Genomic DNA, 27,116 nt, shown 5'->3' with positions numbered 1-27,116 from the left:
GATCCACACATAAATGACAAATGGGTTACGGCAATGAAAAATCCAGATCATATGTGCCTTCCAAGCCACAAATACATATATACATATATATATATATATATATATATATTATATGTATATATGTACAGTGTATGTATTGAAAGAGCACGTGTTTTTGGAAATTCAACCAGATGTCAGCGACACCCCTGATTCGATCCAAGTAATATTCTTCATATATAATCCAAAGTCCAAACCCGCTACATCTCCGCCCTCTCTCTCTCAGTGTCTGTTTTTACACGAAATAATACTGCCTTGTTTTTCACAGTTGATCAGTTTGGGACAACTGAGGAGCTCCGGAATAGCAGCTCCGATCATCACTTCCTGGGAAGCTCCGCCAAAATTCCTCAATCTGTTTGGTCAAGGTGCGATCTTGTCTTTTGTTTCCTAGATTTATGCTCCTAATATTTCTGGGGCGGTTTCGATTTGCAATTCTATTACTTGAAAAGGTTGTCTTTTTACCATGATGTTTGTGATTTGGTGTCTTGGGCTGGGTTGCATACTAAATTACTTATGTTAGTTAAAATGCGATTTTGTGATATTTAGTTGAATATAAAGATAACCCATGGGATTGAATTTTGATTGTTTTATGAATTATTTCACATGTAATTTGCTAAAATAATTGAGAAGTTGAATTGAGTACAAAAACCCACATGGTGTTTTATGTCGGCAGATTTCCCATTTGTTTGGGGTGTCGGTTGAATGTCGGTCGAAACATTATGGTTTAAGGTAGATTTGGATGATACTATGAGGAGAGTGGTGATTCCAATGTTGTCATGTAAAAGCTGTAACAGAAGGGATTATTAAGTTGATTAGTTGAGTAGATATAGTAGTAATTTGGATGGCAACAGATATAGTCTGAATGGCGGGATAGTTGCGAACAATTGCATTTTTAAGTCTGAATTACTAGGACTTAATAATTTGAAAACGAGGGTTTGGAATCAGACTGGTGGTTCCGAGTTAGATTTCGATGATTTGGAATGGTTAGGCAAACTGTTGTTAGGCTTCCCTGGTAATAGCGAGGGGTGTGCATATGCTGTTAAGAATGTCAGCGTAATCTCGTTAGTAGTGATTGCATATGTTGCTTGGTAAAGTTCTCGCACATCAATGTTAGGTTATACAATTGATTTGTGGACTGCCATAATTGGTGGAATCGTGAAAATGTCAAATGACAGAGGTTCAGTTTGTTTTGCTGATAAAACAATGTTTGATCCAAAAATGAGATGAAGATGAGGCATTCTATTTGAACTAACTTATGATCCCATGTACATCTCCTCAAAGGTGGGAAATAGAGGATAATCTCGGGAGAAGATATCCAAGGAATTTTGTGATCCTGTCAGCTAAAGATCCATGCTAAGTGACATAATCTTGTAGCAATCCAGAAGAAGTTTTATTTTTGAACAATTTGAAAGCAATTATTGGGGGCACAGAGTGAATTGTAAATCCGATAACTTGAGAGCAGAGAATCTAACTTTCAATAATGCAGCCACTGACATTATTGAGATCTTTAAAATAGGTACCTGAAATAAATTTTTCTCAAACTGTGGATGAATTCAAAAGCATTCATTTCCGTTGTGTCTTTTTCATTATGTAGTACTTGGATTAGCAGTTTTTTCCTGCTAAAAATGGTTGATTAATTAACAGAGGTAACATACCTCGTGATAAAACGAAAACATTTATTTAGTACTTGTAAGATGCAATACCTCCTGACAAAATTAAAACTTTGTGTAGTACTTGGATCAGTAATTTCTCCCCTATAAAAATGATTGAGTAATTGATGTAACTAGCTTGTAAAATGTAATATACCTCCTGACAAATTAAAACATAATATAAATGAGTTAGATCTCATACATGGGCAAATTTCTGTCAGAGTAGATACACGTGAGATGTGCTAGTCATTCTTGAAGCATGCATTCGTTTTGCTTTTCATAGGATAGAGAACAAGCTTTTTATTACAGATTTTGCTTGTTTATTCTATATGTTAAAGGATTGGGGAGAGGGGACTGAAATGGGTACATGACAGTGACACTAGTACTTACAGAGTCTTTATTTTTGATTTACCAAGTCTTCTCAGAAAACTATGAGTGCGGGAATAAAGAAATCCCCGTCAAATGGCTCTGAGAAGAAATTATCATGTGAAGAGCAGCAGGCAAAGGTATCTCCATTAAAAGTTCTCCTTTCAGCATTTTATAAGTGCTTTCTTTAATTTGTTTGAATCCTATAAGTCGGGGCATGATGATTCTACCCTGCAACACTCTTCATGTTTGCAGATTAACGAAGTGAAAAAGCTGATAGGACCATTGCCTGATAAGTTGTCCATCTATTGTTCGGATGCATGCATCTCAAGGTATCTAAGGGCGAGAAATTGGAATGTCAAGAAGGCAACTAAAATGTTAAAGGCTACCTTAAAGTGGAGGTCAGAATACAAACCGGAGGAGATTCGTTGGGTATGCTTCTTTCATAGCCTTATAGTCAGAATTCATCCAGATTGTACCTTTTCATTCTTCTTAGAACAGTATCCATCACTCCTTAGGTTTCTGTAACGTGATTATTCGCCACTCTGATGGGGGTACTAGTTGTCAAATAAAGCCTGATATAAAATTCTGAAGGTTGTTCCTTGACCCTATGTTTGGATGAGGGAATTTAAAGTTCCATGAAATTTAGGCTAAATTTATTAGGAATGCACTGCAAAAATTAGATAGAGGAACATGAAATTGACTAGATGCAGTACATTCAAGAGAACTTTCAGATGACACCTTTCAGGTTGTCATTTGAAAGTCCCTTGTTTCTTATGTATTGTTTTTGTAGTGCATTTGTAGTGTTTTATTAGTAGTTTTGTAGTGCTTGAGTAGTTCAATGGTGGTGTCCATGTAGTGTATTTTTAACCAACAACAACAACAACAAAGCCTTTTCTCACTAAGTGGGGTCGGCTGTATGAATTCTAGAATGCCATTGCACTCAGTTCTGTGCCACGTCTTCCGTTAGATCCAAGTATTCTTCAGTCTTTTCTTAGAGTTTCTTCCTAGGTCTTCCTCTACCCTTTCGGCCTTGAACCTCTGTCCCGTAATCGCATCTTCTAACTGGAACGTCAGTAGGCCTTTGTTTCACATGTCCAAATCACCGTAACCAATTTTCTCTCATCTTTCCTTCAATTTCGGCTACTCCTACTTTACCTCGGATATCCTCATTCCTAATCCTATCCTTTCTCGTGTGCCCACACATCCAATAAAGCATTCTCATCTCCGCTACACCAATTTTATGTACGTGTTGATGCTTCACCGCCCAACATTCTGTGCCACAAAGCATTGCTGGCCTTATTGCTGTCCTATAAAATTTTCCCATGAGCTTCAGTGGCATACGACGATCACACAACACACCGGATGCACTCTTCCACTTCATCTATCCAGCTTGTATTCTATGGTTGAGGTCTCCATCCAACTCTCTGTTCTTTTGCAAGATAGATCCTAGGTAAGCGGTCGCTCTTTGGTACTTCCTGATCTCCAATCCTCACCCCTAACTCATTTGAGCCTCCATTTGCAATGAACTTGCACTCAAAATACTCTATCTTTTACCGACTTAGGCGAAGACCTTTAAATTCCAAGTGTATTTTTAACCATTGAGTCTAAATTTCCTTGGCACTTTGAAAGTCCCTCATGCAAACATAAGGTTTTTATCTTTGTTCTGCAATGCATCTTGAGATGGCTTATTTGGTTCTTGTTCAATGCACGCAATGAGGGCCAGTTGACATCTCTGTATTTTGTAATAGTTCATCCTAGGCCCATCAGCAGTCCTTTCTGAATCCAACCCCACATATCATGTAACTGAAATAATTAATAGACCAATTATCAGACTCCAGCAGCTATAATTACTTCAAACCCAGATACTGCAATGGTCAACTGGAGTCTTCATGGTTGAGGCCGGTTCTTGCAGTATATGGTATTGGTTACTGAAGAGACTATGTTCTTACAAATTCATCATTTTCATTTCTAATACAGGAAGATATAGCTCGTGAAGCAGTAACAGGGAAGATTTACAGAACGAATTATTTCGACAAGCATGGGAGACCAGTTCTCGTCATGAGACCACGTTGTCAGGTTTTATCTTCTAAACTCTTCTGATACCTCCATGAATATTCTGTATTTCATAAATTAGGCTATTATTCTAGATTAGAATATTTTGTTGGTCTCTGAGTAGCTACGTCTGGGATCTTATCCTGCTGTAAAACTGTTTTTATCGTCAACTTATTTCATCTCACCTAAACAAAAATTCATGTATTGGAGCTGATACTTTTTGCAAAAATAACTTGTTTGACATTCCGATAATAAGCATATTGACGACGGTGCACCATTATTGGCAAAATCATTGGTTATATTCATCTTTTTGAAATCCTTTTTATGGGATCTGCTGTTTTATAATTTATAGGCATATCCAATGCTCTGGAGATCCTAGTTTCAGAAGAAAACTAATTTGCCTTGTTAACTTTTTGTATTTTTCTTGTAGAACTCAAAGTCAACGAAGGGCCAGATTAAATATTTGGTATATTGCATGGAGAACGCTGTTTTAAATCTTCCTCCAGGTCAGGAGCAGATGGTTTGGATGATAGACTTCGAAGGTTTCAATTTGTCAAATATTTCTGTGAAGGTGACACGGGAAACTGCACATGTTTTACAAGACCGTTATCCAGAACACCTAGGACTTGCAATACTGTACAATCCACCCAAGTTTTTTGAACCATTCTTTTCGGTAAGTCCCTTTGATGCTTTTTGTCTTGTTTTAACTTTTTCGCTACATCTATTATACTCCTACAGGATCATTTATAATGAAGCTGCAACACTTTCAGTTTGTCATTATACAGCTTTGGCCTTGTCATTGACAGTGTCTTGTTTTGGGAATATGAACTGCAAATAGCCACCTAACTTTGGCTACCGGAAGAGTGCCAATTTTTTTAGCCTGATAAATTATTAGTAATAAGCGGTTTCTTTGTATCTTATGCCATTCCAGTTTCCAAGGAGCTGGCCATTTGCTTTTCCCGGTTTAGAAAAGTTCCAAATAGAGAGGATCCTAGTCGCTTAGTACTTGTAGGTTTCCATTAACATGGGTGAAATCTACAGCCAAAATGTATCAGCTGGGTTCTTCTGATGCTAATAATATCTTTCTTTGTTGCAGATGGTAAAGCCTTTTCTAGAGCCAAAGACTTACAACAAAGGGAAGTTTGTTTACTCGGATGACGACAACGCCAAGAAGATAATGGAGGATCTGTTTGATATGGATAAACTGGAGGCTGCATTCGGGGGAAACGATACTTCTGGTTTCGATATAAATAAATATGCCGAAAGGATGAAAGAGGATGACAAGAAGATGTCCACAATTTGGACAAGAGGAAACCCTTCTTTGGCGGCCTCAGAACCTGGTGTTACCAGTGCTGCTCTTTCATTAGATTCTCTCAAGTTAGACTCAGATTCTGATGCTTCTGATGACGAGAAAACAGACATCTCTTCATCCCATGGGATAGAACCGGAAGTCTCAGACAATGATGAGACGGTGGCTGCTAGTACCGGAAATGCTACCGAAGGTGTACATTGAGTATAAGAATGGCTAAAGGTAGATGATGGTGACTTAACTGATGTATCGTCAACTCTACTTGTCAATTTATTTTGAGAAATTTTTGGAGACTCAATGAATGAATTCGCCTTTTGAAGTTAGTTGGAACTCGTGAAGTACACAATTCAAATAAGAGATTTTTGCATTTAGCAGTTCTTTGTTTCGTGTGCTTCATTCTGCAGAACAATATTCCAATTCCAGAGCGCATGAAGAATGGTGGTGTTTAAGAGCAGACAGGCGAAAGGTCGGTTTTCGAGTCGAACTCGTTTCCTAAAAATGCCCGTCGAGTTTGACTCTAACCAAGGTTCTAAACGACGTTAGGTGCTAGTTGGGCGGCGGGCTGGGGTCTAGAGCCTAGGCGGCTAGACAAGGCCTAGGTGGGCGCCTAGGTAGATGGATTTAAGTCTATTATGTTTCATGTAAATAAGTATCTGCTTGTACATAAAATATATGTAATTTCATAAAAAAAAACTACAAAATACATTAACATATATATTATGAAGTATTGAACCATTGAAAACAAGGGAACATAATGTAATGTGTGTTCATTTAAGTCTGCAACAATCTCTTACAATTTATTGAAAAAAATACAATGCAAAATGAAATTTATCTATTTTTTTGTTTAAGTGAGTCGTGACTTAGGCAGGTGCCTAGGCCGGTCTGGACGGGCTAGGCGGGCCTGGGAGGGCTAGACGGGTGCGTCGGTGGTTTAGATAGGTGTCTCAGCAGGTCTAGGGGTCATTTCTTAATTTTCAAACACTTAGACATTAATCGGGCCGGTGAGCAGCTGCCTAGCCTAGGTGGTGCAAGATGATAATTTTTAGAATAGTGACTCTAACCCGACGTGTGCGTCTCATACGATACGATCAATCGGTTTTAGAGTCGACCTAATTTCCTCCAAAATGCTCTACATATTCAACAGATAAACTCATTTTGCGCATCATGACATTTAAATCTTTCACATCGAAAAAGGGTTATAGGCATTTTCTCACAGCCAAAAGAGCTTATTCGAAAGACAGCTTTAGAAACGAAAGTAAAAAAAAAAAAAGTCACTAAATTAGGGTATGGTTTAAAATTGCTTCATGGAGGGCTAAAAGCGTTTTTTTGACAGCACATGTGGTGCTCAGTTATAGTCCATGAAGGTGCCACATCACAAGTTAACTGCTATTCTAACAAAAAACTTAACGGATGTATAAAACAGTCCAAGAATGATCACTTTAGGTACCAGACTGGGATGAAAAAAAACTTGATATATGAAATGTTGAAAACCTAAAAACTTCAAGGTAGTAAACTGAGATTTATTCTAGTTTTTAATTATTTTATTTTTATTTTTTATGTCCACGTCATCAGGTAACAGAGGTTTTAACGGAAAACATAATGGATATATAAAAGTATCCCAAAATTATGACTTTAAGTACCAGACTAAGACAAAAAATACTTGATGCGGGAAATGCAAGAGACTTTTAAGATAATAAAATGAGATTAACCCTAAAAATAAATTATACAATTTGAATGGTGTTGATAATTTGGCTTACAAAAATAATAATTCTATGAACAAAGATCACATGATGAACTACATATTCTATACGGGAGGGATGTTCCTCCATCTAAAATGTTTTTGTTTATTTCAATCTATCATTACACGATTACAAACTGGGAGGAAAAAACAACATACACAACTTTCACTCTCATATAAGACATTGACTTTAACCAACTTTGCTTGCTAAACACATACAGAAAGTACACAGAAACGAGTAACCAGGTCTGCGAGCTTGAGAACCGTACCAATATATTTCATATACACGTAAAAACTTGAACGAAAGCAAGCAACCGGTACAAGACTGCCGAAAGATAAGCTCCCTGAGAAGAGCAAATGAATGTGCACAAGCAGATTTAAGAATTCGAAAGCAGCAGAAAACCCGCAATTTAGGTTCCCTACTTGAGAAAATATTTATGGGGTTACCTATACTAGGAAGGAGCACACCAATGAACCATCTCATCTAACTTCTGCCTGTAAAGAGCCAAACTCTGCAACAAAATTCAAATAGCGGACAGATTAGATCCTTGACAGAAGAACTATATTGAATGCCAATTTGAGATGATTAGGGTCTAATCAAAGCTCTGTATATAAGTTACAGCCTTCCTTGACAGAAGAAGTTGAATCTTTTAAGGGAAGAGCGGGGTTCCAGTTGCTATGACTTGGAAGCTCCCTTTCTTTCCTCACCAAGGGAAGAGCGGGCACATTATTTTTCCCGGCTGAAATACTAGGAAATTTTTCAAAATGCACCTAACTATCGATACCATAGAATTGAACTATGGAAAAGTTGCAAGTATACAAGAAGTTGCATACCTTAGTGTGGGCATAAACCCCAGCCTCAGCAGGCCCCGCAGGACATCCCCTCCGAATGAATTTTCCCTCTTTGGAAATGTAAAGCATGGGTATTCCAGTTGATAGTTCTAAACTGATAACCTGCCGAAATATAACAAGACAACACACTAATTTTATCCTTTTCCTGCTCCGTTCCGACAAATTTAGTGCATATCTCAATAATAAAATGGTCTGTTACCTCTTGAGAAGTCAGTTTGTCAAGATACATGATTATGGATCTCAACGAATTCCCGTGGGCAGCAATCATAATATTCTTTCCAGCTAACAGTTGGGGTTCAATCTGCAGTGTTATATATATGCAGTCAGATATTCAGAATGCCGTACTCTCACTTAAGACTTCAAAAACGACACAAAACCCTTGCATATTGGATGTAGTACAAACAGTTAAGAGGACAAAGGGATAGGTAGGCACATGGTCATTCTTACTTGATCTTTGAAATAAGCAACAGCTCTTTGAGCACACATTTCCAAACTCTCCCCATTGGGAGGGGGAATGTCATAACTCCGACGCCACTCGTGAACTTGTTCCTTCCCATATCTGTCTGCTGTTTCCTGCTTATTAAGACCCTGTAATTCCCCATACCTAAAAACAAGATCCATGTCATGCAAGTACAGGGAAAAATAAATAAAAGAATAATAATTCAAAAATGCAGAGATGGAATGGTTACATTCTTTCATTCAATCGCCAATCTGCAACGACAGGAATGGTTTGCTTTATTGTGTCTTCACTGAAAATCTGACTCCATGCCCTAGCCTGGTCACTCTCGTTATGCATTATAACTGGGACCTGCAGGAAAACTGATATAAAAAGGCTGCCAAATGGATATAAAACCAGAAGAGAGTGAATGGGAAATATGGAAAACTAAAGGATTTCAGACATTAAAACAGTTTTGAAAATGCAGCTCAAATTAATAGCGTAATATTTATTTTTCCTTTTAGGGTACGAACACTTGTTTTGTCTGCGTATCCCTGCTTAAATACGATGAATGGTATAAAACCAATTCAATCGTCTATGAATATCATTTTCTAGTTTCCAGTGCCACTGCGTAAAGCCTCCAAATAGCTATTCAAGTGGTTCCTACTAACACTCAACAAGATGTTTTGCTCCAAATTACCTTCTTACGACGGTGCTGTGTCATGGCAAGCATGGCAGTCATCTGTGCACGAATCAGTGCAGATGTATAGATCATGTCGACAGGTATGTTGCTGATTCTCTTGCCAGCTTCAATTGCCTCTTCTACACCCTTCTTGCTCAGAGGGACATCAACACAGCCTGTGAACAAGTTCTTTTCGTTCCACAATGACTCGCCATGCCTAATCAAAATCAAAGCTGCTTCATCTGCAATGCAGGTGGAAACAACAGTTGGAAATTTTACAAATACAAATTTAAACTTCAAACTCATATGGATACGGCATATCAATTGTATAAAGAATAAAGTTCAACCATTTTGTTTCTAGGAAAAGGAATTATATGACCATTTTATGGGTTAAGCAACAACAAACAATTAACATGAGCATATTTACTAATCACGGATCGTTGAATGGTTAAAGATGCTTACTAGATTTCTTTCGAGAATCATTGGCTTTGGTATGCGATGGGGATGAAACCATATCAATCACTGAAGCCTGGGAAGCCGAGGCTCGACTTACACTAAGGTTTCTCTGGGAAGAGTTATATCCTCCTGTTTTTGATAGTCCAACATCAACCTCAAAACCCTTTGAAATCAATCTCACTGAGCTTTTCGCAAACTCTTGATGCAAGCCGGAATTATTGACATGGCCAAGGGAGTGAGGAGTCCCAATGCTTTGGTGAAATGCAGTAGCAGCAGCCATTCTGAAAATTCGTAACATAGCAGGTCAAGACACAAGTACACAAATTATACAAATTAGAGGACAAAAATATCTTAAAATACAAATTATCAAAGATTTTGGGACAAAAACAGGGATGCAAAATGAAGGAAAAAAACGTTATAAACAAATGACAAAATCGATATCGGGGAATGAGAATTTGAACTCAGGACCTCGGGTGTAGGAGCAACCACTCTTAACCTCTTGAGCTACAGTCCCCTTGCAACAAAAACGTAGTTGAACTTTTGTAACTTGACATGCTTACAAACAAATGGCAAATATCATTTTGCATTCCAATATCAGATCAATCCTCACATTAGATGAACCGTTATAAGGTTGACGGAGCTCAGGAAAACATGTTAATCCCATCATAATCCACCCCATTTGACTACGTGGAAATTAATTACCAGAAAACAATTAGAATTGATTATGTAACCAAAAAAAAAAAAAAACTCTATACAGAAAAAAAAGATGTAAATCCAATGCTGTTGCTCAAATCAACTATTTCCCAATGAAAACTAGATCCAAAAAACACAGAAAGGAATGCTTTTTTGTTTTTATATTTTTCCATATTTTCTCGGATATTCAAACACAATCTAACCAAAATCTAAAAAACAAAAAAAAAAGTAAAAAAAGCACAGACCTTTGCAGAGATTAGGAGTATCAGAGAGAAACCCAGAAGCCAAAATCCCCCGATGGAAATGCAGAACCAATCAAATTTGAAAAATACAGAAAGGGTAGTGGGTGCATTTAGCAATCTACCTGGTTAAATACAGGAAAAGGCGACAAAACCGAGGCAGAGAGAGAGAGAGCAAAACAGAGTTTATTACGAGAGAGGTTGACGGAGAAGAAGATGGCTGATGAGTTGTTTGCAGAAAGAGAAAGCTAATACCTACAACATAATATCAATGTCTCTCCATCCCATAAAACATTTCATCTCCCATCAAGTTTCAGGAGGAGGGGGAAAGAAATAAACTTGAGTTTTATTTTACGTGTATATATAATATAATCACTATATATATAAAATCAATATTTATATTTATAGAAGAAATGTTGTAGTTTGTCGTCGTCAATAAAATCGTTCTAAAGCAACAGTGTATTGACAAAGGGTTTGCCAAAGTTGTCAGCAGATTGGTGGGCGTTTGTAGAGAAATTTTTAATTGTGACGGGAATACAAGTGGTATACCACGTGTTTTAATAGAAGTGGTGATAAATTTTATTTTTTAAGTTATTAACTTTTTAGTACATGTATCCCACAATTTATATAATGACACGTGGTGTACCATCTCATGTACTGATCACACTGAAAAATCTCTCAGTGTTTGTGCCTCTGACTATGTTGTGTAGGTTTGACTTCAATCCTCAATTCTCATCATTTTATAGTAATAGTTGTTGCAGTCCTAACTAAGTTAGAAATATAACAGTGTAAATTTTAGAAAATTCTTATGAGATTCTATCATATCTTAATTTTTAGATAGTATCCTAAAAATAATATCCTGTTAAAAATGTAGTACCTGTTGGGTCAAGATTTTATGTTTCTTACTATTATAAATAGATGCACAATATGAATTACATCAAACTCTCTCTTCTCCTTGCCAACGCGCCATCTATTTCCCTCACTATATTCGTCAGTTAAATAGACTCTACAACACAATTTTAATTTTTCTTTTTGGTACAAATGTTAGTTTGGATGATAGAAGTTGATTACATGGTTTTTGACTAGGATAAGAAGATTTGAATAATAATTTGGATAAGGGTTTTTATCACAAATGGTCCCTGACATTGATCAAACACATCATTTTGGTCTCTGACATTGAAAATCAATAGAAATGGTCCCTGACATTGATCAAACACATCACAAATGGTCCTTCCGTTAAAAACTTTTTGGGCAATTTTCAAAGCTTCGTAACTCAAAGCTTCCACGGGACAAGTTTTGGATGATTTTTCGTTCCACCTTCCCCCCCCGGAACAAACTCGTTCCACATCCGTGGAACACAAAATTATAACATTTCTGTCTCCTTCTTCTTCCTCCTCACTTCCATCCGAGGGCATGGGGAGCTATAGGAACCTTCGTCCCGTCCCGTCCCATCCCATCCCGTCTGCGTACCAAACGCACCCTGTAGGATGACCAATTTAGGTTGGCCTCATTTACCACTAGAGGGTTTAATTTTCATGGGGCCATACTTGAAAGAGCCAGATTATGGATGGGTTAATCTATTTTTATTTATTTATTTATAAGACAAAAATGATTTTGTCTTTTGAGTAGGTAGAAGGGCCATAATATGGGCTCTAATTAAATATTTTGCTAAAAAGATTTAAGTAATAAGAATATACCAAACAAAGCAACTCTTCTTCGAAATCACCAAATTTATATTAAGTCTTTTTCTAAAAGGTTTAATTAATAAAAATACATTAGTCATTTATTTATATGATTTAGTAGTATTGCTGCTTACTTGTAAGAAATTTTAAGTTTAAATCTCAAAAATTTTAAGTTGGAAATTAATTTATACACCAAACAAAGCAAACCCTTCAAAGTCACCAAATTATACTACCTACCTCCAATGCTACCAATTCCACACCACCTCCCTTGTGTGAATATTTTTTATAGAACACGTGCTTGTTTATGCATTGTTTGTTGCATACCAAATACATGCATCCATTTGACACCTAACTCCTCCCTCTACATTTCTTTTTGGTCAAACAAACTCCTCCCTCTGCATTCAAATGTTTCAATATTGAACGTTCAGATTTTTCCACATGGAAAATCAACGAGGAAGGAAAGGGAGGGAGAATACTAATAATTGTAAGGGTAAACTGTTATTTGGCCTCTTGAACTATTACCTAAGTTGAAATTGACCACTTGAATTTTTTTTTTGGTAAATTAATCCCCTGAACTATTTGAAATTAGCCAATTAATCCCTTCTAGGTAGATTGGATCCACTATTTCGTCAAATTTAAGGGCAATTAGTCTTTCCATCATCAATTCTTACTTGTCAACTATAATCACCAATAAAATTATGACACGTGGACACAAAATAATGTGTAATGATAATTTGAAATGGTCTGTTATGTAAACGTTCAGTTTATTTATTTATTTATGTTTTCTTATTATGCTATATGTTTTACACATTATTTTGTGTCCATGTGTCATAGTTTTATTAGTGGTTATTATTGACAAGTAAAAACTGATGATGAAATGACTAATTTGCCCTTGAATTTGATGGAATGGTTGACGAAATCTAACAGCAAGGGATTAATTGGATGATTTTAATTAGTTCAGATGATCAATTTCGACTAGGATGATAGTTCAGGGGGGTTAAACCGCAGTTCACAACTACCCCGCACCCTTGATTCCCAGATCTACACCTGCGCCACTCTCTGATCATATCCTCTCTCTTTTGGTTCTCGTCCAGTTTCGAATAGAAAAACTTCTCCTAATTTAGGTGACTTCACTTAAAGCTATGCACTTGTGTTAGGCTTAGTTGGCTTTTGCAGTACGCTACTTTTTGAATCCAAATTTGAAATTTTCTCACAATAAATTATTATAATTTAGAACAGGATAACGTTTTGTAAAAGAAATATATTAAAAACTATTATAGACGAGGTCATAATGCTTAAGCTCCTTTTAGGTGGGTGGAACTCAAAGGCCCTTATTGATGCTTCTAATAGGACCATTACCAGTACCACCCCCTAGTATTTGAGCGCCTTGATGTTTACGTTCAGAAACTTATTTGTAGATTTCAAGACATCTTGTTTTGTCATATTTGTCAGAAAGTTAATTTTGTGACGGATGTGGGTCACCCTTCTCTCACTATTGTTATTTGCTTGCAAAGCGAAAACCCAAATTGCCTTGTCTTCTTCATATCTGTTAGCGCCTATATGATGTAAGAGCTGATGATTATAATCCACTTAGCCTAACTCAAATGAGATTAGGATCTTGATAATCTCCGTAACCAGCAGAGTGGCATCATACATAACTCAAGTCCAATGGACTATCTTGATTTGGTTTGGCCCGTTGTTATAAAATGGTCTGGGCTTGAAGCTTTAAGAAAAAACTTTTCCTTTCATAATTTGGGGCTTTGATAATTTTAGCACCTTCATGATAAAACCCAAACATTGATGATTCTGCTTAATAACGCTTCTCTTATTTTGATATAAAGATATATTTATACAGAAGAATGAAATTTCTTCATTTGAGTCCGAAAACAGTACAAAGGAGAAGAAAGACCCTGCAACCTCAATCCAACTTTCAAAATGAACACAAATAACACAAAAAATGTTCTTTTTCTGTTAAACATAAAATTAAAAATAATTAGAAGTAGTGTTTTCAACAAGAAAATCAACGTAAAATTTCACAGTCCTGCTCCTAAGTCCTAAATAGGGATAGACAATGGTTATGTCGGTGAGTAACCGCAGTTATTTACCCACAATCGTTTATGCATACCCACATAAACGTTTATCCGTTGTGTAATAATTGTCATAATTTTCTTTTTTGATAATTGAATGCATGTTTTTTTTTTTGTTAAACGATAGATTTTGTTAGATTAGCCACCTATGGGATTTGAACCCACGCCGTTATGCAAGAACTCAACACATTTCCACCCCTGTGATAAATGACCACTTGCATAATTGAACGCAGTTATAAGTACATATATATTATGCATTTCTCTATTCCAATCGTCTAAGTCCTCAAATCACTTTGGAAATTAAAATAATAATGGAAATTAAAATAATAATGTATGGACAATATTTTTAGAGGAAAACTAATAAAAATGACTTCAATTTTTTGCATTTTAATGAAAAACCATATACTAACTTTATTTAATGATAAGGACAAAAAAAAAAAACATTAAAAAAAAAAATTCGCCACCCAAGTTCCAACCACCCAATACTCTATCAGACAACTTCGCTTCTGCAAGTTGCATGTTTACTTTACATGGTCTTGTCAAACTTGCATCCGAACCCAAATTTAATTCAAATTGACTTGCTGCACATCAACTACAACCTATGAAACACTGAATGAAATCGACCAACCTATCGCGCTTTCGCGCAAGCATAGCCACAATGCTAAATGCTTCAAGTTCAAACTATCTAGGTAATTACAAGTGGAGTTTCAGATGAAGGAACACTGATGCTTTATCTTACTTGGCAGACAAATTTTTGTTTGATTTTCAATTCGGTGCTTTAATTTTTGGCTATGATTTTTTATGCATTGGACATCGACATGTCAAGAGGAGAAATTTAAATACGTCATCACACTGATGTTTGGCGACAAAAGGATAAATATATGTGTATATTTTTTTTAAGAAAACTAATGAAAATTGCTTTTAAATCTTTGTATTTTAATGAGTATCGAATAGAATTAGAAGAATAAGATGTGCTTGGAAAGTGAGAATGTGCTAAGAATATTCAAGAAGAGGAGAGAGAAGAATGTAGTATCGTTAAGTTTCAAAATAGTCTAGTAAGTTTCATAAACAGTGTCGCAAGTTTTCATAAATAGTGTCGCAAGTTTTCATAAACAGTACAATAAGTTTCATAAACAGTGTCGTAAGTTTCATAAGCAGTGTAGAAGTTTCATAAAAAGTATGAGGACACATGGGTCCACGCATCAGATTTTTTTTTAATATTAAAATTATGTCTTTTTCATTAAAATTTAAGTTCTTTTGTCATTTTTATTAAAATTTAAGGGTTTTTCATTAAAATTTTAGGCTTTTTAATTAAATAAAGTTATAACATGATTTTATATTAAAATAAACTTAGTCCAAGCTCTTTTCATGAAAGTTCCCTATTTTTAGCTATTATCAATAAAGGTAATATAATATATATTCTAATGTTGCAGTCCTATTAGATTATGAATATGATTGTGTAAATCCTAGTAGATATGAGAATGTATCTTATATTCCTATTAGGAGTAGATTACCTATTAAATGTTGTAATCCTAAAGAGAAAGGTTTTAACCTATCCTACTACTATAAATAAAGGCACAATGGGGTGGAATATAACACACCCACAATTACACATCTCTCTCATTCTCTCTACCTATTGCCACACCCATCTCTCTTTGGCCTCCATAATTGTTCAGTAAATTATGCCTACAACATGTTATCAGCACGCTCTTGACGCTGCGCTAAAGAGAGTTTGATCTTCAATATGAGGAGTATTACGTTTTAATCATTATTTTTATGATTAATTTATCATTTTATTGAATTGATCAACATGCTATTGATTCAATTTATTTTATTTTTTTTGTGTTGAACGTGATACAAGTTGTAGAAGATCTTGAAGAAAAGTAAGATATTTGAGATGCAATTCCATCTTTATGAGAATGATCTTCTACAAGTTCAAAGGCTTTTGTTATTTTCTGCCAATCAGGTACGCTTAAAATAAAGTAAGATATTTGAAACAACCGTGAAGCATGAAAACAGTCCTCATGATGCATGAACCCCCTATGTTTATATTTTCCTTCTGATATATATATATATATATATATATATATTGTATATGTTTCATATATTTGTTTCATGCAATACACAATTATGCTATGTGGAATATGTGAGTCAAAGAATAGATTGTCGAATGTTCTAAACTTTGATACTTATGGATGATTCATTCCGACCAAATCACGACGAGTTAGCCATCTAAAAAAGGTACCATTTCACATTCATATTTATGTATACAAAATCAATGCCAAAGATGAAAATTTCGGGTTTTTGGATTTCCATGAATTCTGTAATACATCGCAGAAAATGTGAAAAGAGTCAAATCAAAGAACAAAAAAGCATCACAAGCATGCATGCTCCTAAGTCCTAAGTCAATAAAGTTTATTAGTACAGATCATGGTTTTTCGACGTACACGCATGTGCAAATTTTTAAGGCCAAAGCACACGCCATTTCGACGTTCACATAATTCCCTTAGAGCAAGTCCAGTCTTGCATGTAGGTCGGGGGACAGGGGAGAAGAAAGGGCCCGAGGGCCTGTCAATCAGCTCCAGTCATGAAGAGCCCGAGCTCGTGGAGAAGGCCCGAGCAAGAGGCCTGTCAATTTGTGACAGCCCGGTAGCCCGAGCTCCCAGCCCTTTTTCTGTCAGGCGCGTGCACCCCACTCACGCGTGGGGGCGCGTCGCCTGACAACTTTTTAGAAAAGCAGTCCGCTTTTCAGAAGGTCTCAGTTACCGTTGGGAGGCCACGTGGCTTCCCATGGTCCGTTCGATCTCAACGGCTCCTTCATTTGGACCGTTGGATTTCAACGGTAAAAAAAAAAAATCTTATTTAATATCAACCGTTCGATCTAAGATCAACGGTCGATATTAATATGCTTTATAAATAAAGAAAAATAGTTTTAAAATTAAGAAAAGTTACCGTTGTGACACGTGGCACAATCTGAAGTGTTGGAATTCAATTTTTTTTAAAATCCAACGGCAGAGATTAATTATGTGAAAAAAAAATTAAAAAAAATGGAAAAAATCCGAAAAAATTGTAAAAAATTTGAAAAAAAATTTGTAAAAAATTGTTTTTACTTTTCTATAAATACCACTTCTTCTCCATCTACCTTACACCACAATTTCATATTTTCTCAACCACTTTCAATCAAATTCCTATCTTTCTCTCAAAGTTTCAATCCAATTTTTTTCCACAAAATGACTACTGATGCAGGTACGAATTGGTCGCTTCTTGAAGACGTGGCACGATGACATTGGATAAAAATCTTATCGAAATCCATCACTAAATAATTGTTTTTTTTTTATAAAATGACACGTGGCGCAACGAGAACGATTTAAAAAATCTTATCTGAAATTACAAATAATTTTATTTTGTATTATTTAAACAAACAAAAAAAAACTAATATTTTATTGCCCATTGCCAGGGGGAGGGCTCCAAGGGTGGAGATGCAAATGGCAATTACTGTTCATTAATGGTAGTTACTATTCATTAAAGGCAGTTACTGTTCAAAAGGGTGGATTCAATAGTGGATTGCCAGGGGGAAGGGCTCCATGGATGGAGTTGCTCTTATGCAGTCAATTCTTGAATTAAACCCAAAGCACACGCCAATTTTTAAGGCCACTCCAACTGTTAGTAGCCTTTGAAAATTAATCTATATTCTTAACTAAACCTCGATTGTTTTCTAATGTTCAATTTTGAGTAAAGTATGGCAGTTTTATTTGTGCAATTTATCTATAACTAGTGAAAAAGAAAATAAGTTTTGTAAATTTCAATTCATCCAATAAACGAGAAAAATGCAAAAGTTCGAATTTCTTCTTCGAAGATGACTTTGACTCGTAAAAGAAACTGCAAGCCTTTGCAAAAGGTTCCTTCCCCTTCATTCAAGGCAATTTGCAAAACAATGCCAATATATGTCTATGTCGAGATCTAAAGAAAATCTTTTGTGAGTCATATGAAATAAACAAAGGAGAATACTAAAAATTAAAAAAAAAGAAAAGAAAAAGTAGTACCAATTAAGCATCATTAAGCTCTTAGTCTTTGAGGAAAAAAAATTTGATGACAAATTTCCAAATTGCATTTGACTTATATATAAGAGATAAAGACTTTGATTTCGAGTAAGTTAATTTATGAAAGACTCCAAAGTCATAAAAGAGAATATTAATTGGAAAAACTTTTCCATCATCTAAGCCATGAAGATGTCATTTTCTTGTGGAGACCAGAAGAGTATGCAAGTCTTTATTATTGTTCTTCTCTTCCACGCCTTTTTAATCAGTGCGGATCGAATTAAGGCTTATTTTTACCTATACCCTATGAAACTTGATTTTAATCTCAATTTGCTCTCTGTAATTCAAAAGTTATCACTTTACTTCCTAAAACTCAAAAGTTACCACTTTACTTCTTGGAACTCAAGGTTCGATTAACCTTGTCCTTGGAACTTGATTTTGATCCCATTTTGCCCTCTGAAACTTGCAAGTCGTGTCTATAAAACCTAAATTTTGCTCCAAATTACCTTAGATATGTTAATTTCTTATGTGGGTTTGATTTGGGTGCGCTAGGCTAATCAATTTATTTTTTATTTTTTTCATTTCTTCAGTTTCTTTTAAACTTAATATTATGTGATTGTTGAATATTAACGCATAATGGATATTTATAATCAAATTTATTGTACATGTGACATAGTCTTATTAGGCGTTGGGTCCCATATATATTTTAAGAGACGACCTATAAGTTTCTGGGAGAAGAGAGAGTCCACAAGTCAAAACGGAACAAATTTTTCAAGAAAAAAAATGATAACTTTTAAGTTACAGAAAAAAAATAAAATCAAAATAGAATTCTAGAGGCGTCATTGACAATAAGCCTCGAATTAATTACAATCTAAATGAAAAACCATTGCTCTTAAGCACGGTAAAAATACTAAAATACCCCTCTTCAAATTTTCCGTTTCTTTATTTTAATCTAAATGGAAAACCACTGCTCCATCCGACGTCGTTCCCTTCGCAGTTCTCTCACTCTCATCTCTCATCTCTCTCTCACTCTTGCGATAACTCTTGTTGTATATCCTTTACGATTTCCCAATATACTACGTGTACCAGGATAAAAAATGTGTGATCGTCTGCAAAGCATTGCACCAAAGAGAGGAATATAATGTATAGGTATGCTTGGTTATTCAAATACGAAATTTTTTACTTAATTGCTACAATGGGACTTACAATTACAATTAACCGAATGTTGACTGGTCGGGCTGTCCAGGTTTAGTTAGACTTAACTCCAAATCATGAGTAGCACTCCAACCAGATGAGCAGGCGTGCGATGGGAGCTTAGCTTTCTTTATATTTGTGAAGCATTAGTGTATTTTGTATTGAACTTTTAGATTCTGTTGAGTAAAATCTGGTCAAGCTTGGTTATAAGTTTTCCGTCAGTGGTAATCTCACTGTTATACAAAGAGAGAAGTAAAGATTCAAACAAAAAGAAATTTAAAAATACAAAAAAAAATTATAAATAACTAGAAGTAGTGTTTGCCACAAGAAAACCGACGTACAATTTCACATTTATATTCCGATATGCAAAATCAAGACCAAGATAAAGATTTCGGGTTTCGGATTTCCATGATTTCTCTAGTATCGGAATATAAGTTTATGAGTACATATACATGGTTTTTCGACGGGCACGCATGTGCGAATTGTTCATGGTTCACAAAATTCAATTTTGCGGTAAATTCTTGAATTAAACCCAAAGCACACACTCAAATTTAAGGCCGCTCAAACTTTTAGAAGCCCTTGGAAATTAATCTATCCTTAATGAAACTTTGACTCTTTCTAATGTTTGATTTTGAGTAAAATATTGCGACTTTACATGTGCATATTTATCTATAACTAGTGAAAATGAAAAAAAGAAGTTATGTAGATTAACGAGAAAATGCAAAAGTTCGAATGTCTCCTTAGAAAATAACTTTGACGCGTAAAGAAAACCTGCAAGCCTTTGCAAACGTTCCTTCCCTTTTATTCCAAGGCAGTTTGCAAAACAATGCCAATATATGTCTACGTCGAGATTTAAAAAGAATCAGTTGTCATAGTCATATGAAATAAAAGAGAATACTAAAAAAAAAAAAAAAAAAAAAGTATCAATTGAGCATCATTAAGCTCTACAAATTGCCAAGTTTTATTTACCTTATATATATAAAAGACAAAGACTTTGACTTCGAGTAACTTAATTTATGGAAGACTCCACAAAGTCGAGAAAGAAAAAAAATTAATTGGAACAACTTTTCCATGGTCTGAGAATCTGAAGCCATGAAGAGGTCATTTTCTTGTGGAAAACATAACATTCTGCAAGTCCTGTATTTTTGTTCTTCTCTCCCACCCTTTTTTTCGGTGCGGGTCAAATTAATTGCAATAGCTCATGAATGCCATTATAAATGAGATTATAATATGTACACGAAGTTAAACTAAACAATGGCCATGACATCTTTAGCTTTTCATAAAGTATGCCTTCTGGCTTATTGCCTTGTCTTGTACGTACAACTTGTTTCATCACCAAGTAACGCCGCTTTTATTTGATATAAGTGTGACACCAAACGGAATAACTTTAATGAGAAGAAAAAAATATAAATAAATGAGATGTGAACGAGAGGGCAGGGCTGAGATGGTGATATTTGAGAAGAAAGATCGACAATTACACACATTTGGGACTAAGTACATTGTATATTATTGGAAACAACCGTTAGAAGGAGTGGGGTGGGCCCCATAAAACAATTACACACATTTGGGACAAAGACTGACTTATCTTGTACGTACAAAACATTTTGCAAGGCCTGTATCTTTCTACTCTCCCATCCCTTTTTTTTGATGCAGGATGAATTGAATTAATTACAATAGCTCATGAATGCCATTATAAATAAGCCCTGGGATTAGATTCTAATACGTACACGAAATTAAACACTAGTGGCCATGACATCTTTAGATTTTCTTAAACTATGCCCTCTGGCTTATTGCCTTGTCTTATTCGTACAACTTCTTTCACCGCCAAGTTTCTGTGCTTTTGCTTATGCTACTTCTACTACTGAAGCAGAAGCACTTCTCAAATGGAAAGCCACCTTTCAAAACCATACCCGCCTGCAAAATCTCACCTCGTGGACTTACCTACCCGCTCATACAAAAGTAGCCCCATGCTTCTGGACTGGTATTTCATGCAATGCTGTTGCAAGTGTCAGTGTGATAAACCTTACCAATTCCGGTATACAAGGTACGCTACATGAGTTTTCATTCTTGTCTTTTCCCAATCTTCAATACCTCAATCTCAGCTATAATAATCTCTTTGATGCCATTCCAGCTCAGATCAATTCCCTCTCCAAACTCATCTTGCTTGATCTTTCTAACAATTGGCTCAGTGGTTCAATCCCAACATCTCTCGGTGATCTCACAAACATTACATTTCTCTATCTCTACAGAAATAATCTTTCTAGCACAATTCCAAAAGAGATAGGTAAATTGAAATCTCTTGTGGACCTAAGATTGTCTTTTAACCAGCTCAGCTGTTCAATCCCAACATCCCTCGGTGATCTCACAAACCTTACAACTCTCTATCTCAATAATAATAATCTTTCTAGCACAATTCCTAAAGAGATAGGGAAATTGAAATCTCTTGTGGACCTAGAATTGTCAGAGAATCAGCTCAGCGGTTCAATCCCAACATCCCTAGGTCAGCTCACAAAACTTACCACTCTCTATCTCTATAGTAATAATCTTTCTGGCACAATTCCTAAAGAGATAGGGAAATTGAAATCTCTTGTGGACCTAGAATTGTCAGAGAATCAGCTCAACGGTTTAATTCCAACATCCCTCGGTGATCTCACAAACCTTACCAGTCTGTATCTCCACCGTAATAATCTTTCTGGCACAATTCCAAAAGAGATAGGGAAATTGAAATCTCTTGTGCACCTAGGATTGTCTTATAACCATCTCAACGGTTCAATCCCAACATCCCTAGGTCAGCTCACAATCCTTACCATTCTCTATCTCAATAATAATAATCTTTCTAGCACAATTCCTAAAGAGATAGGGAAATTGAAATCTCTTGTGGACCTAGAATTGTCAGAGAATCAGCTCAATGGTTTAATTCCAACATCCCTAGGTCAGCTCACAATCCTTACCACTCTCTATCTCCACCGTAATAATCTTTCTGGCACAATTCCAAAAGAGATAGGGAAATTGAAATCTCTTGTGGACCTAAGATTGTCTTTTAACCAGCTTAGCGGTTCAATCCCAACATCCCTCGGTGATCTCACAAACCTTACCACTCTCTATCTCAATAATAATAATCTTTCTAGCACAATTCCAAAAGAGATGGGGAAATTGAAATTTCTTGTGGACCTAGAATTGTCTTATAACCAGCTCAACGGTTCAATCCCAATATCCCTAGGTCAGCTCACAATCCTTACCACTCTCTATCTCGATAATAATAATCTTTCTGGCACAATTCCAAAAGAGATAGGGAAATTGAAATCTCTTGTGCACTTAAGATTATCTTATAACCTGCTCAACGGTTCAATCCCAACATCCCTCGGTGATTTCACAAACCTCACCACTCTCCATCTCAATAATAATAATCTTTCTAGCACAATTCCTAATGAGATAGGGAAATTAAAATCTCTTGTGAACCTGCAATTGCATGATAACCAATTAATAGGTTATTTGCCCCAAAATATTTGCTATAGTGGACAACTCCAAAACCTTTCAGTGGGCAATAACCATTTGACAGGTCCAATCCCCAAAAGCTTGGAAACATGCAAGAGCTTAATTAGACTTCGTCTTGAAGGGAACCAATTCACAAGCAATATATCAAAAGACTTTGGTGTTTATCCAAATCTTGATTTCATAGATATGAGCCACAATAAGTTTTATGGTGAAATCTCACAAAAATGGGGACAATGCTCACAATTAGAAACCTTCCTAATTGTGGGAAACAACCTTATTGGTAGCATACCTCCTGAGATTGTCAATGCTCATAAAATCCATAGACTCGACCTTTCTTCAAATCACTTAGTTGGGGCCATTCCAAAGGGATTCGGGAGAATGACTTCTTTGCAGAAGTTGATGCTAAATGGAAATCAATTTTCAGGCTGTATACCTTCGGAATTTGGATTACTAGTTGATCTTGAATACCTCGACTTGTCATCAAACAAATTCAATGGGTCAATTGCAAGCAGTTTAGGCAACTTTCTCAAACTGTACCATCTGAATTTGAGCAACAATCATTTTTCCCATGGAATTCCATTGAAGTTGGAAAAGTTAGTTATGTTGAACGAACTTGATTTGAGTCACAACTCACTTGAAGGTAGCATACCGCCAGAAATCAGCAATATGGAGAGTTTGGAGACACTCAATCTTTCTCACAACAATCTTTCGGGTTTCATACCACCAAGCTTTGAAGGCATGCACGGCTTGTCATACGTGGATGTATCTTACAATGAATTGGAAGGCCCCATTCCCAACAACAGTGCATTTCGACAAGCTCTGTACTTACAAGGGAATAAAGGATTGTGCGGCAACGTCGAAGGTTTGCAACCTTGCACACATGGCCCAAGAAAGGATTGCAAATGGGTATTTGGAATCACATTCTCCTTTATAGCAGCAATTTTACTTCTTTCTGCTTTCTTTACAATTAAGTTTGTAGTGGAAAGAAAGGAGAAACATCCAGATAAAGCAGAAAAACACTTGCATGAAGAAATATCGTTTTCGGTTTTAAATTTTGATGGAAAGTCAATGTATGAGGAAATCATAAGGGTGACAGAAAATTTTGATTCCACATATTGCATCGGGAGCGGAGGACAAGGAAGCGTCTACAGAGCAAATTTGTCAAGTGACAACATAGTGGCTGTGAAAAAATTACATCAATTGTGGGATGGCGAGAAGAATTTGGAGATGGCATTCTTGAACGAAATAAGGGCACTATCAGAGATAAGACACCGAAATATTGTGAAGCTTTATGGTTTCTGTTCACACCATCAACACTCGTTCTTGGTGTACAAGTTTGTTGAAAGAGGTAGCTTGGCTGCAATTTTGAGTAAAGATGAAGAAGCTAAAGAAATAGGGTGGAGAAAAAGGGTGAATATTGTTAAAGGTGTAGCTCATGCCTTGGCATACTTGCACCACGATTGTGTGCCACCAATTGTGCACCAGGACATATCAAGCAAGAACATTTTGTTGGATTCTGAATATGAGGCCTTTGTTTCAGACTTTGGCATTGCTATGTTTTTGAATCCAGACTCAACTACTTGGACTGCCGTTGCAGGCACATATGGGTATGTCGCACCAGGTAACATGTTTTCTTCCTTTTAACCTTATTAATTGAGTGCTGTTTATGATTAATTTTTTGGCCAAATTTATTTCTTTTCAACTTTAGGACGGATTAAACATACCAGGTTACATGCTTTGATTTTGAAGAGAACATTCACATTAAGTATAGGCGATACTTGGGTTCATTGTAAGTTTTTCCAAGTCAGCGCTCTCTTTCCTTAAATCTAAAACATAAAAATAAATTGGAAAAAAAAGCACTTATAAACACGCAAATTACAGTATGCATCTAATTTACTAAGTAATACCAATCAAGATGTTAATGAACTACTACAAACTAACTAATTAAAACAACTTGCAGTAAACATGGAAACTGTAGTGAGAATACAAATACCACGTAAGATTTACCTCTTTTACCAAAAAGCCAATCTCTAGTACATAACAACGCTTGAACGGTTTAAGGCAATAAACAACTGAAATATTGATCGATCACTTTACCACCAATACTAAATACTAATTCTGAGGTGACAGTAGAAACATGAATTGTTAATACATCAGAAGCCAAACTGTAAAACCATAGGATAATGAAATTGTTCCATTTTCCATCAAGAAAAAATATCTAACTGTTGTTTTTCCTCAAGACTTTAATTCAGTTTTTATAATTAAAATTGAGCCCTTTTTGTAACTTTTATCGAAATCCTGCATATGAAAAGTTAAAAAACCCAAAATATAAGACTAGCAAAGATTATTGTGATGTAAAATAACTATGATATAAGAAATTCAAACAGTAGTTTCTCAAGGAAAAAAATTGTCTCGCATTGTTTTCAATTAGAGGCTATCATCAACAAGGAGAAGCAGTCACATATCGAAGAGAGCCCATGTGTCAAAAAGTTTATCGAATAAACTCGGTCTTAACATGCCCTCCACACTACAAGATGAGTTAATAAAATCATTCAGCAAACTTTCATATATATATATATATATATATATATATATATATATATATGAAATGTAAATTCCCAAATTTTGAAGAAAAAATTGCCAATCGAATATGAAGACGATCACTAAGAAGAAATCCCTAAAACCCAAAATTCAATTATAGTCGAAAATCGAAATTGAGTGAAAACGAAACCTTGACTACCCAAATTAAGCTAATAATCCACTAACCCACAAAAAAGACAAAGTAAAATCACCACTAGATAACTGCCATTAATTCAATGCAGAGAGGGCTCGTGCTGTTTCATATTGTTATGAAATTAGAGAGAGAGAGAGAGTGAGAGATCGTGAGAGGACGGAGGGCCGAATGGCGGAGTGAGAGATCGTGAGCGAGCAGAGGATGGAGTGGCGGAGTGGCAGAGTGAGATCGTGAGAGTGCGGACTCTCAGTGAATAGGGCAGTGAGTCGGCGGATTAAAAGAGCCAGATCGCAGACCACTCAGTATCCCTTACATAGATTTACAAAAATATGAAACTGACCCTTTTTAAGTCTTTGCCCATTAGTTGAAATTTTGAGAGCAAATTGGGTTGTTTGTCTGGGTCCATTTTGCCAGCTCTATAGTCATTTCCTTTTGTTAAAGTTGATTGTAAATTAGTTGTCCAGTTTTGTTCAAATTTTTCACCCCTTATCTTCAGTTCAGGTAGTATATATATACAAAATAATACTCCCAATATTGCTATAATCTTATTTTGTGCAGAACTTGCATATACCATGGAAGTGAATGAAAAGTGCGATGTTTATAGCTTTGGAGTGGTTGCATTGGAAACAATCATGGGAAGGCACCCCGGAGATTTTTTCTCATCTTTCTCATCGGTGCCTTCTTCATTCATGTCGTCATCAACATCTACATTACCAACCCATCAAATGTCAATTGTGGATGTTCTGGACCAACGCATTTTGCCTCCAATACATCAAGAAGCAGAAGAAGTACTCTCTCTTGTGAAGATTGTGTTTTCATGCTTGAATCCTAGTCCGCATTCTCGCCCTACAATGAAACAAGTTTCTCAACTCCTCTCAACTCAGAAGATGCATTTGTCGAAGTCATTACGTATGATAACTTGCGGTGAATTGCTTGCTATTGATCCTTTGACGGCCTGAGAAGTAGATAATGTGCTTGTTTCCAATAAATAAATTTCGAGACTTCCTTTTTGAAGAAAGATTCTTCATACATGTTTCATGTATTGTAATTTATTTTATGCACTTGTTTGCTAGGGCTCTGTTCACTTTATGCATAATGCTTAATGTTTTTCAGTTAAAATTGTGTTTACCCTTGTGAGGAAGAAACATAAGTTATTAAAACAAAGACTTGGTTTTCATGCATAGGGACAATGACTAGCTAAGATGAGAATGCAATGGCCACACTTTATATTACTATTTCTATATATGTATACGGACAGACATAGAATCATAGACAGAGAGAGAAAGAAAAGTGTTAAGTATTAGGTTTAATGTTCGGTTTTTCTTGTAAAAAATTGTAAATGTTACCGCACATGCTCATAATTTAAGAGTTAGGGT

The 27,116-nt window shown here is 35.8% G+C and overlaps 3 protein-coding genes and 1 long non-coding RNA gene across 7 annotated transcripts; 2 read left to right on the top strand and 2 right to left on the bottom strand.

The window, feature by feature from the left end:
* Positions 1-97: 97 nt before the first annotated feature.
* LOC126632820 (uncharacterized) lies at positions 98-5,786 on the top strand. Of its 2 annotated transcripts, none has more exons than XM_050303316.1 (6): positions 98-401; positions 2,100-2,191; positions 2,307-2,483; positions 4,032-4,130; positions 4,537-4,779; positions 5,203-5,786. In XM_050303316.1, the coding sequence occupies exons 1-6, from the start codon at positions 113-115 to the stop codon at positions 5,617-5,619; spliced, it is 1,317 nt and encodes a 438-aa protein (XP_050159273.1). In that variant the 5' UTR covers positions 98-112; the 3' UTR covers positions 5,620-5,786. The 2 variants fall into 2 exon arrangements, with proteins under 2 accessions (XP_050159273.1, XP_050159274.1); XM_050303317.1 differs by having other exon boundaries at positions 253-401; positions 2,111-2,191.
* A 1,312-nt stretch (positions 5,787-7,098) lies between these two features.
* LOC126633403 (2,3-bisphosphoglycerate-dependent phosphoglycerate mutase 1-like) lies at positions 7,099-10,875 on the bottom strand. 3 transcript variants are annotated; one of them, XM_050303991.1, is made up of 9 exons: positions 10,518-10,875; positions 9,586-9,860; positions 9,142-9,365; positions 8,695-8,813; positions 8,453-8,609; positions 8,205-8,306; positions 7,988-8,107; positions 7,601-7,665; positions 7,099-7,497 (listed from the first exon to the last, which is right to left on the bottom strand). In XM_050303991.1, exons 2-8 carry the CDS (start codon positions 9,857-9,859, stop codon positions 7,606-7,608), a joined length of 1,056 nt encoding a protein of 351 aa, XP_050159948.1. In that variant the 5' UTR covers position 9,860; positions 10,518-10,875; the 3' UTR covers positions 7,099-7,497; positions 7,601-7,605. The 3 variants fall into 3 exon arrangements, with proteins under 3 accessions (XP_050159948.1, XP_050159950.1, XP_050159949.1); XM_050303993.1 differs by having other exon boundaries at positions 10,637-10,875; XM_050303992.1 differs by lacking the exon at positions 10,518-10,875 and adding an exon at positions 10,048-10,106.
* Positions 10,876-21,257: 10,382 nt separating this feature from the next.
* LOC126631618 (MDIS1-interacting receptor like kinase 2-like) lies at positions 21,258-26,904 on the top strand. The gene is made up of 3 exons (XM_050301740.1): positions 21,258-21,555; positions 23,071-24,627; positions 26,299-26,904. Exons 1-3 carry the CDS (start codon positions 21,261-21,263, stop codon positions 26,697-26,699), a joined length of 2,253 nt encoding a protein of 750 aa, XP_050157697.1. The 5' UTR covers positions 21,258-21,260; the 3' UTR covers positions 26,700-26,904.
* LOC126631619 (uncharacterized) lies at positions 22,157-23,114 on the bottom strand. The gene is made up of 3 exons (XR_007626418.1): positions 22,971-23,114; positions 22,539-22,682; positions 22,157-22,250 (listed from the first exon to the last, which is right to left on the bottom strand). It is a non-coding gene; the product is annotated as an uncharacterized LOC126631619 (long non-coding RNA).
* Positions 26,905-27,116: the final 212 nt, after the last annotated feature.

Source organism: Malus sylvestris, chromosome 8, assembly GCF_916048215.2.
Source record: "Malus sylvestris chromosome 8, drMalSylv7.2, whole genome shotgun sequence".
NCBI classification, from domain to species: domain Eukaryota; kingdom Viridiplantae; phylum Streptophyta; class Magnoliopsida; order Rosales; family Rosaceae; genus Malus; species Malus sylvestris.
The sequence above is the reverse complement of the archived record's forward strand: the minus strand, read 5'-3'. Positions and strand labels throughout refer to the sequence as shown.